General features: G+C 37.6%; 1 protein-coding gene across 5 annotated transcripts in view; it reads right to left on the reverse strand.

The window, feature by feature from the left end:
• The window catches only part of LOC5578851 (nuclear receptor coactivator 6), a 60,957-nt gene that overhangs the window by 8,539 nt on the left and 32,815 nt on the right, over positions 1–19,603 (reverse strand). For all 5 annotated transcript variants that reach the window (XM_021843650.1, XM_021843646.1, XM_021843648.1 and 2 more), the window contains 4 exons: positions 11,297–11,498; positions 11,001–11,235; positions 10,848–10,937; positions 10,382–10,549 (listed from right to left, as the gene is read on the reverse strand). In XM_021843650.1, coding sequence (XP_021699342.1) covers positions 10,382–10,549; positions 10,848–10,937; positions 11,001–11,235; positions 11,297–11,498 — 695 coding nt within the window. The remainder of the gene's footprint in view (positions 1–10,381; positions 10,550–10,847; positions 10,938–11,000; positions 11,236–11,296; positions 11,499–19,603) is intronic.

The following is a 19,603-nucleotide window of genomic DNA, read 5'->3' on the forward strand; positions in this document are numbered from 1 at the left end:
TAAGTTATAATTACGATTAATTTTCGCGATCAATAAACATTAGAGTAATTTCACAATATCAACAATATGTAATGCCAACTTGATTAATCACCGTCAATCCTATCACCCAAGGGCAGGGAGATGTAATTAGTACACATATTAGCAACAAATATTATTATTTGTCTCATTGTATAAACCAAATTTATATAGTTTGATTTGATTTATAGACTATGTGAGAATAAACAAACAACAAAGCAAGCTCACTCACAACCGTTTGTCCCAACTTTTGCGGATAAGGATACAATCAAAAGCTAAGTTGTCATGACAACCACAGGGCGCAATATTGTTGCAACCTCTTCAACTCGCGATTAATCAGTATTTTAAACACAAAACCAAATTAATTTTATGGATGCTCTTCGATAATGTGTCAATGTTTACTAACACTGATAAAGTTCTCGAAAATTGAAATCGCTGCGCACGTGGTGATGAATCATTGTCATATTCTGTTCAAGTGGCGATAAACTGATGTTGGGAATAAAATTATTGCAACAAGAATAGGGGTAGTCGGGGCGGTTTGCCAATGGGGTGGAATGAGCACTAGGCCATCCCTTATTTTTCATGGACGCTAAGTGGTCTCTCAACGGCCCTGAAGGTATTAAGCGTAGATGACCCCGTGCGCAAAATCGAGCTCGCTGCTCAAGTGCACACAGCATGAGTACGAAAAGCCACCAGTAACCAATTGTCCCGCGCTCGTTGATAATCAGCATAGAAGTTTGTTTTCTTTATTGTAGTTATAAATTTTATCTCAGCGTGCAGAGTTATGAAGATATCCACAGTATAAAATATTATTTTACTTAAAATTCTACGCTGATTATCAATTTGTTACTAGTGGCTTTTCGTACTCATGTTGCATACACTAGATCAGCGAGAACGATTTGGCGCACGGGGGTCATCTACACCAAATACCTTTAGGGTCGTTGGGGGGCCACTTAGCGTCCACATACGGACTTCGAATTTTCGCCTGTTTTTTTTTTTATTACCAAAATGAGCACTTTGCAGCATAGCATACCATAGCATAGACTGACTGTACATGTCGTCAATGGTTGCTACTCCGTGATTGATCCGAACCGGTAAGAATTGCACTTCGATCCAAATGAATAAGGGATGAGATGAGAGCTCTCATATTATTGATCAATAACGGCGCCGGCCAAGTCCTTACAGTCAGTTGGGAAGGGTAAGGGCTTGTTTGGTGACATTTGATTCACTGGCTGTAATAGAGGTGAGAAAATGCTTCTGTGTAATGCACAACTGTTTGGATGTACAGTCAACTCTCCCTTACTCGATATCGAGTTAGAGTAGCATAGAGAATAGAAAGTTAGTTTTCATGGCTACCTCGATGGTCGCAGTTGCACTGGTTTTGTGTTCTGTAACTCGATACCTCCCAACTCGATGGTCCTTTCAATATCGAGTTATGGAGAGTTGACTGTATTAGTGCATCGCTTGCGTTATTGCACAGCAACCCTTTGCATATTGACTCGGTGTGACCTCATACAGTTTATTATCGAATGTTTCTTTGGATTCGTATTCATTATTGAATTTAACGGTTTGTGCTAATCAGTGCACATGTAATGAAATTCCTCACGCGACGCCTCTTCAATAATGTAACAAAATTCTTCGCGAATTCTGTTTAACCTTTAGACTTTTATTCCACAGCTTCCTAATATCGGCAAATATGAACGAACGAGGGAGCAATAAAGCGATTTTAGGCAGTAGATGTCCGTTAAGTTTTTGGCGATCCTGAAGATAAATCCAAGGGTTCTGGACGACTTGTCTACGGTGTACGATACATGCTGCCTGAAAGACAATTGTGAGTCCACCTACCTACCTTGTGGGATGCCAGAAGAAGCAAGAAAGCTACTAAATTTGAAATCGCCAATTGAAACCAATAATTGAGACGACCGGTGAGGTACGTCCGGAACCAAATAAGGCGGAAATGAGATTGCCGCTGACACCAAGTCTGTCGAGTTTTACGATCGCGATAGCGTGGTCCAGCTTGTCGAATGCTGCAGATAGATCGGTGTATATGAAATCTGTCTGCGCACGTTCCGTCATGGTATTAGTGATGTAGGATGTGAGGCACAGTAAATTAGTGGTAGTTGACCGGCCCGCAGTGAAACCATGCTGGTCGGGGCTGAGATTCAAAGTAACCACGAAGCTGTATATGAATACTTTATGTTGGCTCTATAGTATGCTATCAGATTTTGTTTTAAAGTGACATAACCTTTAAAAGTTGTTTTTTTTTTTTTTTTTTTTTTTTTTTTTTTTTTTTTTTTTTTTTTTTTTTTTTTTTTTTTTTTTTTTTTTTTTTTATGGTTTTTAGTTGGAGCTGCCTGACAGCTTAACTTGTCAAGGCTGAACCCTCGGTCTGGCTTTTGCCAAGTTTCCCCTTCTACCAGGACCAATACTCAGACGGACTAGGCAATGGCGCCCACATGAACACTGTTTTTTATTAGTATTGTGACGTGGTAGTTTTTGAAAAGTACCCATATTCCCTTGCTTCTGAGAAAAAGAAGCATTATGAAAATCAGCAGCTCCATTATAATTTGTTTGAAATAGTAGTGTAGAATTTGTTTGAAATAGTAGTGCATTACTAATACTGTCTAGTCGAAATGGTTTTGAATAATTTGTCAATCAAGTGCTATTCTGATTACTATTATCTTTTACGTAAGATTAGAGTCTTAAATGTCAAGTGTCGTCAAGTCTTAACAAAATTAGGGTGTTTAGTAGTAGTTCTAGTTAATTTCATGTTTTGTTGTTAAAAGTATTTATTGGTCATTACTTTCATATATCCTTAAAGAAAAAAGTCGCTTTCCTTGTCTGTTCAACAATTTTTCGAAACTAGCAAGTGTACCCTTATGATCGATCTCAGCGTCTTACTTTCTATAGTCATTTTTATAGTCAATATTGAAGAGTAAAGTTACCTTAGGCTTCTATTACAGTCTCCTACAAGATTCACTTTTCGGTGGCAAATGCAATGCTTCACAACGCCTACTTTCTACTTGTAAATTTTGCGAAAATGAAGCTGGAATTAGATTATTTATACCGCTGTTACAAAAGAGGTATTTCTTATTATGGCAATGTAAAAACCATATTAAAATAAGATTGTCGCCACTCATTTCTACTCAGTGAATCTACTAGTCATTTTCCTAAGAGTTCCTAAGTATTCCCTACGTCGTATATGATAACGATGTATCTAGCTAGCTAATAGTAAGAGTGGCTACGGATCATTCTGGTTAGCAAAAGGCAAACTGAACGTCACCAATAGTATTAATGTCCACTTCGAATAGATTAATTATTTGAAATGGGCATCAATTCTATCAATGACGCAGAATGTCCGTTGGATCACATCCGAGATATTATTGCGTCTATGCCATATTGCGTCTATGCCATATTGCGTCTATGCCATATGACGCGGCTTTAAGCAAAAAATGCCAAAATGTGATACCACCACTACAGGTTACGCCTTTGGTTTCCATCATATGGGCTAATGGATTATGCCCTCCCATCGCGGCAAGGTCGCATAACCAAGGGGAGGGACATAACCTTTAAGAGCTTTATAAAGTATAATTAAAGTGGGAAAGGGCCCCACAACAACCAAATTAATGCAATACTTGATAAAGCAGTTTTAATGCACAAGCCCTACTAAAGCATTTATGTTTGTATATTTAGGGTTCATGATGTATATTAGCTTAAAATTATGTATGTTTAGGGCTTGCGTTAAAATAAACAAAACAATGAATCCATTGATTACCTTTAAATGGTTTTCTTTACCAGCTTAATTATTTTTTTGTTGGAATCATCACCACAACTAGGATGATGATGGTGTGCTGGATGCCTGGCGCGTTGGTGTCCTGTGCTAAAGCTGCTGGTGTAATAAGGTAGGATAAAAGTTCCTTATAAACGAAGCCACTGTGTGTGTTAACATTACTATTCGCCCAGTTATTACGAATAGAAAGAATTCTCTTCGGCGATTGATTTCCTTTCCTCACCAAATGAAACATCAATAGAAATAATTTGATCACCATTCTTTCTCGTAGAGGAAATAACAGAACTTAACCCACAAAACAAAGCCCTAGCGCATTAAACAGATTTCAGGGGAGAAAAATTGATCGACATTTCTTCTCGCTCCTTATGAATAAAAGAGTCTCATAGATAAAATACAACAATTTTGAATGAATACATATATACTTAGATCATGAAATGGGGTTCGAGATGAAAGAAAGTCATTTTATTATTCTTCCATATCCCACAAAACGTAATGAGCGAGTGCGAACGTGCTCGATCGTCTTACTTTTTTATTACAGATTGAAGTGCGTTTAATGAGGTTATGTAATCTTGTATGACAGCATAACTGTATATTCACTCTAAACGCTTAGCATAATGCTATATTACAATAATGCTACAAAGCATTTACAATGTTAATCAAATGCATCATTGCTTGACAGTTATTGAATAAATGCATGATAACATTATTAATGCAAAAAATGTTGACTTTCGACCAAATTAATGCAATGGTATAATGCTTGTGGTTACTTGGGATACTGCTGACAGTGTGAGAGCAAGGGTTCCATAACGACAAGCTCGAAAAGATTCGAGACGGAACACAGCGCCGCAATTCCTCGGTAGTTATTCACATCACGTTTACTTCCTTATTTATGTACTGGGAATATGTATGTGACTTTCCAGAAGGACGGAAAAGTACCAAAGCGACATTTGAGAAAGATGACGGAGAGGAACTAGCAAGTTGTCAGTGTGTTTTCCAGGAGTGCGGAGGGGACACCGTCTGGCCCAGGATTATTTGAGGATTTGGGCTTTGAAGTGGCTTAGTTCATAGCTCTTGAAAGCATAAAAATGAAAGAAAAGACATCGAAAAGAATTGATTTTCTCCTTTTGGTTTCAATCCTTTTCAGTGTGTCTACATAGAATGACCCGATTTTGTCAGCACCTTTTTCAAAAAGTTTTTCTGCTCTCCTTAAACCAGAAAACCCGGATTAATTGAAAGTGAATTAAATTTTGAGATTTGAATAGCCGCAAAATTCTTGCACACTTGGTTGAAAAGAACGATCACAATCATCGAATGCTTCAATAACACAAAGTCCATCCCATTATTATCGCCTATTTGCTGCTATTACTTGTGGTTGAGACCAACTTCGTCATAGATAGGGTTTAAAATCATCGCAATGTATAGAATATGCCAAACTTGCAAACTTGAATGAATTGTGAGCGAGAGCGTTGTATTGCAAAGGCTTCTGCATGGAGATGAACCGTTTTCATGACAAATGATCAAGGAAGCGCATGTTCTCAACGGAATATATTTTGGATGTGTGGCGACTACACAGAGCTAATGGGAACCATAACGTTTCGTGCAGAGGTGAATAGAATGGGATCTCATACTCAACCGCAGTGTTGATAGACTCACACTCAAAATCTCAATCAATACGCTCTCCCGTGAGAGCAAACTCATTAGAGATCTGCTTCGCAAATCTCACGCTTGAGATTTTGATGCAAAATCAACTCAATCAACTCAAACCGTAAAAAATGATTCAGTCGCAAAACCCGGCAAAAACTCGTGGAACCCGAATGTTGTTGTTTACGTTAGAAAGGATTAACATAATTTTACCAGACTAACAAGAAATTATTGCGTGTGCTAGTCAGGGTTGCGATGGATCTTCTTCGTGAACAATGATCGACACATCTTCGCGATCCAACATTCGCCAAAATTCATTTTTCATTTTTGCGTCACGAAGAGCATCGCAAAAAGCGAACGGATGCAACGTCGAAGAAGCAAAATGAACACACCGATAAGTGGTTCGCGAAGCCTCTCCCCTCGTAGGATTCATTTATCCACGTGCTGTTCATTCTCGTGATTCATTGCAAGGTTGCTTCTTCTCGTAATGTCAAGCAAACACTCCACGCTAAGCCAGCTCCACGCAGCGCATGTGAATGAGGCAACTAATGCAGAACTGGCTGACTGAGTGAAAATTCTGAGTAGGTCGCACTAATTCTGTGAGTTGCCGACGTTTTCGCCTTCGGCTGTCCGAGACCGATGGAAAGGGAACTGTCAATGATATCCCGCGTGGCAGCAAACAGTTGGCCGTTGGTAAGATGGGGAGTTTTCTGAGATGTTTTCAAGCGAAAAGCCGGAAGGTGGTCGCAAATGCGAAAGTTTTTTCCCCATTTGCTTCCGCTTCGGCTATTGAAAATGAAAAAATCTCTGAAAATCTTTAAAATTGGAATGTTTTTTTTTAATGTTTTCAGAAGCAAAACAAAAATGGAAACGAATTCCGCATTCCAAGCGTTCCTCCTCTGTGCGCAATTCACTCATTCAGTTTTGTTTACCACCGTTTGCACAAAACTGTGTACAGCCCCTTTGCACAGAATCTGTGCTGCACGAAAAGAGGCCAATTTTGTGCGCTCGGCACTCATTTTTGAGCGGAGCAAGTTTAGCGTGATTGTTGCAAGCCCACATGAAGATGATCGAAATGAATATTTTTCTGTTCTTCGCGAAGAGCAGGCGGCGTGGATCGTACCGTTCACATTACCAAGCGATGGAAAACCACCCGATGATAGCGTCGGGGGAAACAGCGATCCAAAAATGAAACACGAACGAACGAAGCGCCCGAACGGTTGTTTGTGTTTATTCGCAGATTCTGTTTTGATGCCTACGAAAATTCATCGTGCCTCGCGTTTCCGATCGTTGTTCAGCAACATTGGTGCTAGTAAACTGTGGAAATACGAGACAATGAGTTAAAAAGGTGAGCCAACTCATCCATGATTTTTTGACTGCTGAGTTCAATGATTGACAACTCACGCATGAAAAATCTCAAGCGTGAGTTGTGAGAAATTGAGTTTTTCACAACACTGCTCAACCGCATGAAAAAGAGATCGAAAAACATAAATCAGATGTTGCCGAAATGTGGGAAAAAATGAACCCTTTGCTGAGCAATGTGACAAATAAGTCGTCTGCATGTGTGATTGGTCCCAGACATGAAGAAAGATCCTGTTTTTCTCCCAGTACTAGGGTCGGTGTTCCCTTAGTGGACAGTCCCCTATAGTCGCACAAGTGGCTTTTCACGGCCGTTTTGCTATAAGCCTTTTCAAAACATTTTTTGACATGAAGGTCAGGAGCTATTTATCTAAGTACCATTGATACACAGCTTGATTTTGTTCAAAAAATGATCGAAATAATTAGTTTTGCTTAAAATTTGAGCTCCCTTGCGCCTATAGTAAAACTATTGTTCCTATAGTAGCACTAGTGAGAGAAACTATTTTTTTATTTTACAAAATAATTGATGAATTGACCTTTTTTTAAATCAAACGAATGCTTTTGATCCACACTTTGTAGGAAAAATATGAAAGTTTTGTAAACATACAATTTTGATAAGTATTTTACCAACGCCGTGATGCTAGTGCTACTATAGGAACAGAAATTAGAAATAGTGCTACTATAGGCACATGTATTCCTATAGTGGCACACGCGATAATAAATGCAAACATTTGAGTTTTCGTAGTTTCCATATTTTTCCCACAAAACCAAGATAAAAAGCTTTCAGATGATGAAAAAATAATGACGATAGCGTTATTTTTCGATTTTATACGAATTTTTGTTCTTAGCTATGCGGCTATTGGTACATCGACCCTAGTATGCACCTCTTTCGTCAATTACGAATGCTACCGGTGTTCAGCAAGTTCGTTATATTAAATGTTTGGTGCCACCATGGAAGGATTCATCGTCCCTTGATTATATTTCTTTCAAAATTGAAATAGATGATCATTGCAGTGATACAGCGCTGAAAACTTCAGCTTGGCCGAGAGCTTTCAGCTACTAAGGGGTCCATTACTAGCATTGAAACCCTACCTATCGAGGTGTGTGTTCAGAAATTTTATAGAGGTCAATGCGGGACCTCTGGCGCTAAAATATAGTTTCTCCGATCGAGCTGAAATTTTGCACAGTTGTTATGGGACCTAAATGCAATCCAAAAAGTGAACTGGAGCGAGAATCTAAATTGTGTCCCACACTAATGCCTATACATTTCAAACCGAATGACATCGTGTTTCTGGGACTTCATATTTTTTATAGATTGTTGATGAAATTTTTTGATATTATGGATCCGTCAGAAATTAGGACAAACATTTTTTTTTAATATATTTTTTATCAATCTCCAAGCGTCGCGACTAATATTTGAATAGTGCGCTGTGTTCATAAACATCGTAAGAATGGAGCGCCACACATGTCATTATGACAGTTATGTCGGGAACGAGTCACACGTCGCGTGTCCCACACGCGCGTTCCGATTTGGTGGCGCGACAATATTTGATTGTTAAATACTGCAAAATATTAGCAATGTCATTGATGTGAATGTAACCACTAACTTTTAAAGGTTTTGGAAATTCTCTATCTGCTTGCTTTTGGATATTAAAATTTTATTTAATACTGAATTGCCTCTTTTCAGTTTTTGTTTCTTCATACAAAATGGTCAAAGTACTCAAACTATGAACGAAGTTGTTCTAAGAAAAATTACAATGACTTTTTTAAAATACTATGAGCTTCAAGTTCCATATAAAATTTTGGACAAACAGATGTAAACAAATCAAGCGTATGGCATAAGTCGCATCTCTTCATCGATCCTCTCTTTTGTGAATAAAAGTGACAAGATTCGGGTTTATTAGCATTTTTTTTACTTCATGACGCTAGGCAGGATGCAATCTTGCGTCCTGTGGTGAAAAAATGCAGATAAACTTGCGTATTGTTGCCTTTATTCACAGAAGAGAAGATCGATGAAGACAAATCGATCATGCGACGACTTACACCCTTATTCCAGCACACGCTTGAAATTAAAAGACCAACACTATAGGGATGTTTACGCAAACTCTTATGAATTGTCAAAACTGAAAGCTTGCTGAAGTTACCCTTAGGTAAGGTTTTTGGTTGTTTAGATATACATTTTTTTTAGAGAATTACATATAGGTACCTAGTTTTCCAATTCGTTGAATAAAATGTTTATATGGTAGAAACACCCTATTTGTTTTCATACGAAAGGGCGGTACCGTGCGACCACTGTGCGAATTCATAGAAAGTTCGTAGAAATTTTAGAGATGAGCAAAAAAAATCCGCTTTTTGTACTTGAGTTTAGATCGGTTTTCCACAAAACGACTAAGTTCAACCGTAGTCTAGTCAGTGTTTGACAGGCCTATTTTCCAAAATGAAATCAATATAAAAAATGGAAAAATTGCTATAAACAAAAAGAAAAGCCAAGAAAGAGCTATACAGATTCACTGAAACAAATTAAAATGAATATAGAAAACGATGCTTTCTTCTAAAAAAACTGGGTTCCAGCTTCTGATATTCATTAGCCATCTCACAATTTTATTGTGAGCAATGCTCGTCGGATAAATGTTCAACTAGAGCAAAAAAAAATCATCAGTTTGCAACTTTATGCACAAACAACTATTTTAAAATACTTTTTACTCTGTATTGTTTTGTCCGTCATTGTATGTGTGTCATTAAGCTATTTTTCATAAGATCGTAAAATCAAGATATCAAGGAACCGCTTCGATCGTTGTTTCATGTTGACTGCAGGCCAACCAAAAAAAAATTTTGTTAACCCGTATAAAAACATATGTCGTTTTCGGTTTTAGGAACTGGGTCGGTGATCAACACATAAACAAACCAATGTCAAATAAATTGTAGTTCCGTCGAACTCGAATCGGGTTGGGGTGGAAACTGTGATTCAGAACGGGTTGCGCCTGGGTTCAAAAACGAATTCGACAATAGTATAACATCGATAATATTCCATCACCTAAAATAATGAAACACCCCTAATAGCAATTCAGTACCGTTATGACTAATGACGATGTGACACTCATTGCTCCGTTCTTAAAATAGAAAGCAATCGAACCGAGGCCCCTGTATTTCAGTGAACAATTCCACGCCTTCACGTGGCTAAAAATAGTCCCCCTCGTCACAAAAGACTATCTTTGCACCACTGTTTATCTCTTTCTTTCACCCGTTGCCGGGCAGCGATGGTTAGATTGCAAAGCGATACGAAAATAATTTCTTGCTAGTGCTGCTTTATCGACAACAGTAAACTGCCGATTCGATGCTCCTAAATTGCAGTAAACAACTCTACACCTCAACGAAGCCAAAAATATCTGCCTCGCTCTATCGTGCAGACATACGAAGAAGAGAGACAAACAGCACACCACCGTTTGATTCTCTTTTTCTTTCGCCCGTTGTCGACAGCATACGGTAGACAGTCGAACGAAACAAATATAACACCACTCACTGCGGCATAAAATTAGACTGTCGGTATGGTTCTACTTTGTCGACAAAATGCCTTACCTCGATGTCAAGCTGCAGCGTGAAGAAAGGCTGAATATTGTCGGTTGCGTGGTCGCCTTCGCGGTGGACACGTGATCGCAATTTACCGCCGAAAATGTCACTCATCGGTGATCGGCCAAAGTCAGTCGTGCGGGTGACGGTACCCTTGTTCCGGTTGCCGCGAATGACCTATAAGGAGAGAAGATAAAAATTATATTGATGCGCTGAAGAAGCAAAAAAAAACTGTCTCCCATCAATCTTAGATGATAAGGAATCATAGGTTCCTGTTCAATCATCTTACACACAGACAGGAAGTTGCTATCCCCACCATATGCCACAGATTATGAGATTGAAAGCTCAAGCTCTGCCGGCTTAAGGATGGTGGGGTGTTGGGGGGGAATGAAGTATTGAACCTCAAACCTCCGGGTTCCAAATCAATAGGGTGGTGCCTTTGCCACCCGGACTACTTCTAACCCTTCTAACTCACCTTCCAATCATCCTGGTCGTCGGGGTGGACCTCTCCGTTGGCCGCGTCATCCCCATTGACATCGGATTCGTTTTTGCTCAGTTTCATCAACTAAAAGGATTAGAACCATTGTTGGAGTATTATTTGGAAATAAATGAAATTTAATGTAGATACCTCTATCATCTCATCGTTCAACCGATTCAGTACACAGCCAAGGAACTCCTCGGCGTCCTCTTGACGGCCTTCGACTTGGAAAATATCCGATCGCAGAAGATTTAGCATCCTGTGGATCATCAGCGGTTCCATTGGGGAATCGCACTGGATTTCCGGAGTCTCGTCTTTCTTCGTCTTGTCACGCTGTACCTTGGAGCGTAACTGCAGAGTGGAAAACTCATCTACCAGAGCGGACCTATAAAAAAGTTAAATTTTCATTCAAGATATTGCCAGGACCCATATTTCGGTTGACTTACATAGCGTCAATGAACGGTTTCTGGTGTTTACTGTTTCTGGCTGCGGGTAGCGACCGGATCGCCCGCATTAGGTGATAGAACGGTGGACATGCCACTAGAGCCTGTAGGATGGCATTGATGTAGCAGTAGTTGGAACGATTGATCAGTCCTCTGGGAAGGATGCTAATGCTGTTGTTTTCGATTTGGTACGCGCTTAGGAATTCTGTATTGCGGAACAAACGAATATCAAATTAGTCACATGTGATTTTTATAAAGGTAAATAAAAAAGGAACAAAAGTAGTAAAAAATAATAAGGGACCAAACAAAAAATGTCTGTTTCAATTCTAGTGCCATTCGGATATGGCCAAGTGGCAAACTCTCTGAAACGAGGATCTCAACCACGGTTCACCAGTATGAAGTTGTCCAGGCGGCATCAGTCAGAACGACTGACACCAGTTGAACACTGGCAAACGGCCCGGGGAGACCACTTTTATTCTGCCACATGTGTAACGCATATTGTTCTATTGAGGGGGAGAACAGTTTGCTGACTTCATGTGACTTAAGTATTTGCTGAATATATAAACGGGAATTGAACCCTGAACGAGCGCAGGGCTTGTGTGGCGCGCTTACAAGAGGCGCCACACTTGCGTTCAGCATAGGTCAATCCATACCAAGTGTCCACAAAAAAAAGTACAAACATGTAATCGAGCATCACCAATTTTAACTAAATGTTGTTCAGATGTTCGTTCACTTATTATATGCATATAAAGCCAAAATTTCGTGACTATCGGACCACCCCCTCCGTGATTGCAAATTTGACAAAAATCCGTCATTTAGCATTCATTCTTTAATTTATATCTTCAAAACTATTAGACATAGCAAAAAATTACCTTCGGCGCTATGGCCTTAACATCGTTTTAGGAATCCGAAAAAAAATCTGATACGGTGTTGCCAAACATGCTTTATTTAAATTTTCAAACTTTAAATCGATTTTGGGTATTTTTTATTTCAAAAAATTCAATCCAGCGTGTTTATCAGACCTTTCATGAACAAAAACACTAAGTCCCCCGAGGTTCTTGAGCCAATCCTGAGAAATGGCGTTTTTAATTGGAAAGATCAAAATTTTACATATAAAAACAATAGCAATCTTGCATTTCGAGGATGATTTATTACTCAACGCAAAGTTAAGGTATACACCCGATTCTGTTTTTGCACGGATTTTTTTTACACGGCCGTGCAAAAAAAGTTTCCATACATTTTTTTCGGTCAAAACCTTATTTTTGCATGAAACGTCGAGAAATGGTCTTACTTTTTTTACACGGTTTTTGAAATTTTGAACTGAAAACTTTTTTTGCACGGTACGCATCCCCCGTGCAAAAACAGAATCGGGTGTACTAGGCTGATTGGGGTCTAAACAAGACATTTTAAAAATGTTTACAACAGTGTTGCCAGATCATCGATGTTTGCAATATTTTTTAAATATATAAATTTTTTTTCAATCCTGCCGTTATTTTAATAGACATTTTTTTAAATAAAAAAGGTGTTTTGGTCATTAATTGAATTACATTACATATATCAAATTTTGATGAAATCCATTTAAAGACATTTTAAAGACATATTTCATTTTTTTGGTAACACTGCAGCTTAATACTTAACGCTCAACGCTCCGTCATCGTAATCATCGTCATCATCGAAACTTCAAAAGCAGTTTTTCTGTCCAAAAAATTATTCGATGAAAATGTGTTCACTGTGTTTCGGTTGGAGAATAGAATACAGTGAACACATTTTCATGTAAATTCTCTTTATTTTGAACGAAAAAACTGCTTTTGAAAATTCCGAAATCAATGACGGATCCTGCCTCCTTAACTCATACATTGTAATATGTTTGGAAATTACAAGAGCTTTCATTTGAGTAAATCTCGCTGAGACCGGCCCACTATTTACACTGGGTCTTTCAAAATGTTGAAATGTATGCTCATTCGAAAGCTTTTGTCGAATACGTAAAGAAACTGCTCTCGGTTGCTCAAATTGATGGACCCTTCTTTCTGGCGTAACGTCCCAACTGGGACAAAGCCTGCTTCTCAGATAAGTGTTCTTATGAGCACTTCCACAGTTATTAGCTGAGAGCTTTCTATGCCGATTGACCATTTTTGCATGTGTATATCGTGTGGCAGGTACGAAGATACTCTATGCCCTGGGAATCGAGAAAATTTACCTCACGAAAAGATCCTCGACTAGCAGGATTCGAACCCACGACCCTCAGCATGGTCATGCTGAATAGCTGCGCGTTTACCGCTACGGCCATCTGGGCCCCTTGGTAGTTATAATCAAAAAAGTTTTCGAGGACCCCACGATTTTTGACAATTCTTGGCTCGCTCAAACAGCCATGACTCAGAAATTTCTACAGCAACCCTTTCACAATAACATGGTTTTGAAAAGAGAAAACATAGGAGCTTCATTTGAGATAATAAAAATATTTGGCGGACATATTAAATCTGGCAACTATTTGAAGAGCACACACGAAATTGTGGCGGAAAATCTGAAAATTTTCCAAGATCAAAGAAACAGTCATTCAAGTCATCCTGCAAAAATTTGGATTCAACCCTTAGTATGATGTGGGTATGTATTGAGATTCCGTGAGTGCTTGTCAAAAAATATAAGATAACGATTCTATTGACAAATTTTAGTCGATCCAATGCTGAGTAATTAGATGTTTTTCAAAAATGTTACAGCTTCAGGTAAAAATTTAGTATACAAAATTCAAGAAATGGTCTTGGAAACATACCTTCAAAGTAAGAATAACTCATTTCAACTCAAAGTAAGAATTACTCAACTTTCGGATGGGCCATAGAGTTTTAATTGGTAATTGGAGTTTTAATCACAGAGATATAGACAAAAAACTGTTGTATGTTTTTTACGGTAATGTATTTCCCAGACATTTTTCTGATATTATTTTTAAAGGATACTGTGCATCTTCTAGAGAGATATAGAAACGATATGAAAAAGTTTTCAATCTGTTTTTCTATATTGGTCAAAAGTTTTACAGAAGAATAAATTACTAGCCATACCATTCTCCTCTAAAATACGATCAAAAATGTGCGTTAGACAAGGACAAGAACAAGGCCTGTTTTCTGGAGAAACTCTTTGTTTCATCAAACTCTCGTTAGGTCCAAGGAGCAATTACCTTGCATTTTTTTTTAGAATAAAAACAAAAAAGCATCAACCAAAAATCTGTCAAACATTTAAGAAAGACTATACCAAAATCTGCCCAAGAATACCTAAAGAATCACCAGCTCGAAGATTTATTGAAGAACCTCGATTTTGTTCATCTAACAAAAATCTCGCCATAAATCCATAAGGTATCTACCAGAATTTGACTTAGCTGGAATAATTCGCTTCAAATTTTCAAAAATATATGCCGCATGTGAATTTTACACTGTTTACCGTGTACGCACCTAACTTTGCGCGTTTTGAGGAAGCATGAAAAAAATATAATTAATCATTGATTTTTTCAACAATCCAATTTCAGCAACATTTTCGTTTATGTGAAATGAGTATTTGACATACATTTGTTTACTAAGAAACCTTCGTTAACGTTAGTACAGTATGGCCTATAAAAAAATGCGAAAATTTTTTGAACGTGAATATTAAGCATCCACAAGCGTTATTTATTTTTTTTTTTTTGTTTTTAATAGTCAATGTAATTTCTGATTATTGTAGTATATTCTGATACAACTTCGCTATCCAGGACAATTTTTGTCATATTTTTCTTACTGTTCTAAATAATGTAATAAAGCAAGTAAGTTCAAAGGTTTTGTACGCCCAAAGCTAGAAACAGCGTCTGATTGTCGTATACTCTGGTGATAAAATTTCTACCTTGAAAAATCACACTTTATTGTTGAAAATTTTAGTTTGTTTGGTATCAGAGGATGGAGGAGTTCTTAGAGAACGTGTTTTTCATGATCACAATAAAATATTTTGCCATGGTCATAGTTTTGAGGGCATTTGCATCCTATAGGTTTGATATGCCTTTATTTTTTGTTAAGGTTGAATAAAAAATAAATACGGAGACCTATAACAGATTTTTGAGGGTGAAAATTGTTCCATCGGTTAGAGACAACTTATATCATACTAGCTCATAGGTTTTAAGCAAAACGGAGCCACTTATCACACTTATATGAAAGTTCAATCAAAGCTCTAAAAAATGAGCTGTTTTTTCAAATATATGTTCAAGTCTCCAATTACCCAGGTACCGTAATTTCGGGTGAAATTGATCATTTTTCACGGTTCTTCTAGTCTGTTTTCTATAATGTTAACAATGCCAAACAACTAAATGCAGGAAAACAAGTACGAAGGTGAGCCTCATCGACTTATGTACCGACATTTTCTAACAAATGTCATTTTAGTGTTAACAAATACCTCTAAAATAAAAAATCAGAGGAACTCATTTCGGGGTGAAATTGATCACTTTTCAATACCATTATTGTTAGTTTCCAAAACAACTCTATATGATAAATTTGAGCTCCCTGAATCCGAATATGCTTTTAAAATTCTTAACAATGCAATATTTATATAAATAACGAATAGTTAAATTTCAAGAATAACGCGGAAAACGCCTTAATGTATGCAATTTCCTAAGGAATTCAATTATATCTAACAGAAATTCAATTATTTCAACCATATGAGCAAATTGGTACGAGTTTTGATGATGAAATCTGGTTTGGGGATATATCTCAAGCATCCTCACAAACTTTCAGGTTTATACCATGTTCAAATCCTTGCTTATTAATAGAAGTTCATAGGTGTTTGTCAATTGGGTCCTAAAATGTTTAATGAAACCTTGTTTTTGTTCAATAACACGAAAGAGCATCTTACTGCAACTACTTTAGCAATTTTTCCCGCTCAAATAACGGCTATATCATGTTTAAACTTTAATTTAAAAATTGCGTCCATAAATGAACCTTGACACTTAAGATCATGTTTGACGTTCGCTTAGTCGACAAAAGCACCACAGGGGTTTTAGTTTTAACACTGGGGTTGTTCCTACCTGACATTTCGGAAGGGACACGGAAAACAAAATACACCCAAAATTTGAGTTTAAGCCAAGGGGTGTGACACAATCTAAAAAAATGTTTTTTGGGTTCAAACCAACGGAAAACATTAGGAAATTGAGTAAACATGTGCTATTGGCCTAAACTTAAGCGTTTGGCACTAAAATTGGGACATGGCTTTAGGACCCTATACTGCACCGTGCATGATTTTGAATTTTTACGTTATTTTCATAGAAATAAACATTCTTTAACGCAAAAAACTTCACAACACATAATTCGACAATAGTTACGACAAGCAACGTTCATTTACTGCAACTTACATTGATATTTCTGGACAAACATTTCAAAAGGGCACATCGACATTGGTAAACATTGGCTTTGCAAGACGCTGTTGAGCCCAATTCAACTTGATCACGCTCACCAATACCACTATCAGGAAGAGCTAACGCCAATCTTTCTGATAGTGGTGTTAGTTTGCGTGGGCGGGCTAAGAAGGGCTCAACAGCAACGTTTCTAAAAAAAGGCTCAAGACCTCTTGGGCCCTTTTCAAATGATTGTCCAGATTTGTGCTCCATTACTAATAAATAGAATCGTGTGATACGATGATCAATTTCACCCTACTGATCAATTACACCCGATTTTACGGTATGAACCAATTCTATCATTTTATATGGGCGTATGCTGGAGACAAAGCCTGTGAAGAATCCCACGCCATCGTTGATGTTTTAGAAGCTTACATCACACAGATATTGAACTCGACCCCAGACCACCAGAAGTCGCATCAAAGCTAACGCAATAATTCGTTTATTCATACACATTATATCAAATCCGCAAAACACGGTAGATAAAATCGCCAGATTGATGGGTTTCCTCGCATAAAACGTCTTTTTTCTGAGTTCATTTGTACATTTAGTTTCGTTCCGTACACTCGTACAAAGTAAGTCGAATCAATCCATAGCAGCTGTCAAATCAACATTTGTTATCATACGTTACGTCGCATAAGATTACAGGTTAGTTCAGAAGAAAATTTATATACTCGCATTGTATGCTATTATTCATCACACAATAAATGCACGTATATCGCCTCCACTTTTATACGTAGAAGGCCTTTTCGCGTCATCTTATAAGTGAATTTTTGCACATACAAAGCCTCCAGGTGATTTCGTTATACGTACATTTTGGTTGTCTGGGACGTCCGCATGATTAAAATTGAAGGTATGCTTCCAATTCCTCTCTGGTGAGGTGAAAGCCACAGATAAAAATCATATCCAAAGCGAAAAACTGAGTCTTATAAGCGGTTTCTTCACCACCGCTTAGGCCTTAAACCTGGTTTAATCGTATGGGTAAACCTGGTTTACGGCTTAAGCGAAGGTGAAGAAATCGGCCCTTAAACAATTAAACAATACAAGTAATGAATAATATTTATGTTACATTTATATTTCCTATGTAAAAACTGCCAAAAAACATGATATGACCATTTTCGCATTTTTTTATGGGCCATACTGTAAATAAAAATAACCTTATCGTCACACGGTAAACTTCAACTTTTACACCGTTTTAGCACAAGCTTTAAGGCAGGGTTTCCCAACCGGTGGTCCGCGGACCCCTAGGGTCGCGACGACTTCCCAGGGGGTCCGCGAAGCCATTGAAAATAAGAATCTATTTTTCTCGATTGTTGAATAAATTAAATAATTGTAAACCTAGTTTTAGTTTTGCCAGAGAAATTTATTACTGGGTTGACCGCTTTGAATCTGAAAACATTTCAATTTGACCCCCGCTAAATTTCTCATCGTTCTTTTGATTTGATTTGGTTCAAACGTCATTTAGCTCATGGAACGCAGTGAAGTGAATATGAACGTTATGAAATGGGACGTAAAATCATTTTTTCGTTTTACGAAAGGTAACTCGAAGTTCAAATTAAAAGTGAACCCCAATGGTCTGCATCAGGTATCGTTCAAATTAGCGGGGGTGCACGGTATTTGAAATACAGATTTTCGCAATGTAATCGTTTTTACAACTGAAATATTTTTAAAAATACTTACAATGTAATTTTGTCAATAAAGCTTGAAAAATAGATTGAGATCGTTTCTGGAGGAATCCATAGGTATTTTTTGGAATATTTGCGCTTAAATCGTAGGCAGCTTTTCTATCGTCCTAGCGAACGAGATTTTCGAATAATTCCTCGGGACCCTGCCAATCGTAGACAGGATTGAATAAAAAATGAATAAAATTCTATCCTTTTTCCACACAAATTATCACGATGTTTAGTGAGATTTTTGACTGATATACGACATAATGATTTTTGGAACATTTATGCGAAGATTGTGAACGAATATCTGGTTTTTTAGAATTCCTGGCTGAATTTTTGACAATTTTTTCACAACGTCAATACTGCCCATAACTGCATATTTGTAACATTCGACAAAAGTAGGCATGGAGTAAATGGGATACCAAGATTGCATTTTACTGCAGTACGGGAGAAAACTAAAATTTCCAAAAATCATTAAGAATTCAAAAGAGCTTATTTGAGGCTGAAATTTTGTACAACTCATATCACGTATTGGGTGAATAGTCATAAAATAATTCTGATAGAAATTTCGTTGCTGCTACATTATGAGGCTCATGTATAATCTCAATGTGACTGTTATGCGGTTACAATTGCCAATGTGACAAAACAACTTGGTATTTTTTCCGAATTTTCTAGAACAATCTCACAGATTTTAGTAAGTTGATCGAAAGTATTTATCATTTGATGACTCTCCATGATATTAACTCCAATTTGTTGAAAATGTCGAATGTGACTGTTATGCAGTTATGGGCAGAATAATTGGCTCTTAAGATGCTTATAATCAGGTTGTTTATATTTGAGTTTGGCAAGATATTCTCGGATTTCTGATGAATCAGTTGGGGGATACCCTGAGAAAATTTTCAATTAGCTCCTGGGAATATCCTTAACGAATTGTTGGTGAGATATCTGTTGGGATGTTGCCAAGTAGGGAGGAGTATCTTATTTCTAGTGCTTTTGTCTGAGGTTATGCTTAAAGCTACAAACAAAGCTCACATTTTGCAACATCTATTCTTGAAAAGTGCATTTTTCTGCCGAGTTTTAGACAACTTGACCGAGAAAACCTCCAATGCTAGAGCGAATCATAGAGGTGCCTTATTAATTATTTGCAATTTTAGAGTTTTTTCAAAATCTTTTAGGAACGATATCTTAGCTCAGTTTTAATGGACTTATCCAATCCATCACAGCAGAAATCTTGCATTATCTGTGGTG

This window comes from Aedes aegypti, chromosome 2, assembly GCF_002204515.2.
Source record: "Aedes aegypti strain LVP_AGWG chromosome 2, AaegL5.0 Primary Assembly, whole genome shotgun sequence".
Classification (NCBI taxonomy): domain Eukaryota; kingdom Metazoa; phylum Arthropoda; class Insecta; order Diptera; family Culicidae; genus Aedes; species Aedes aegypti.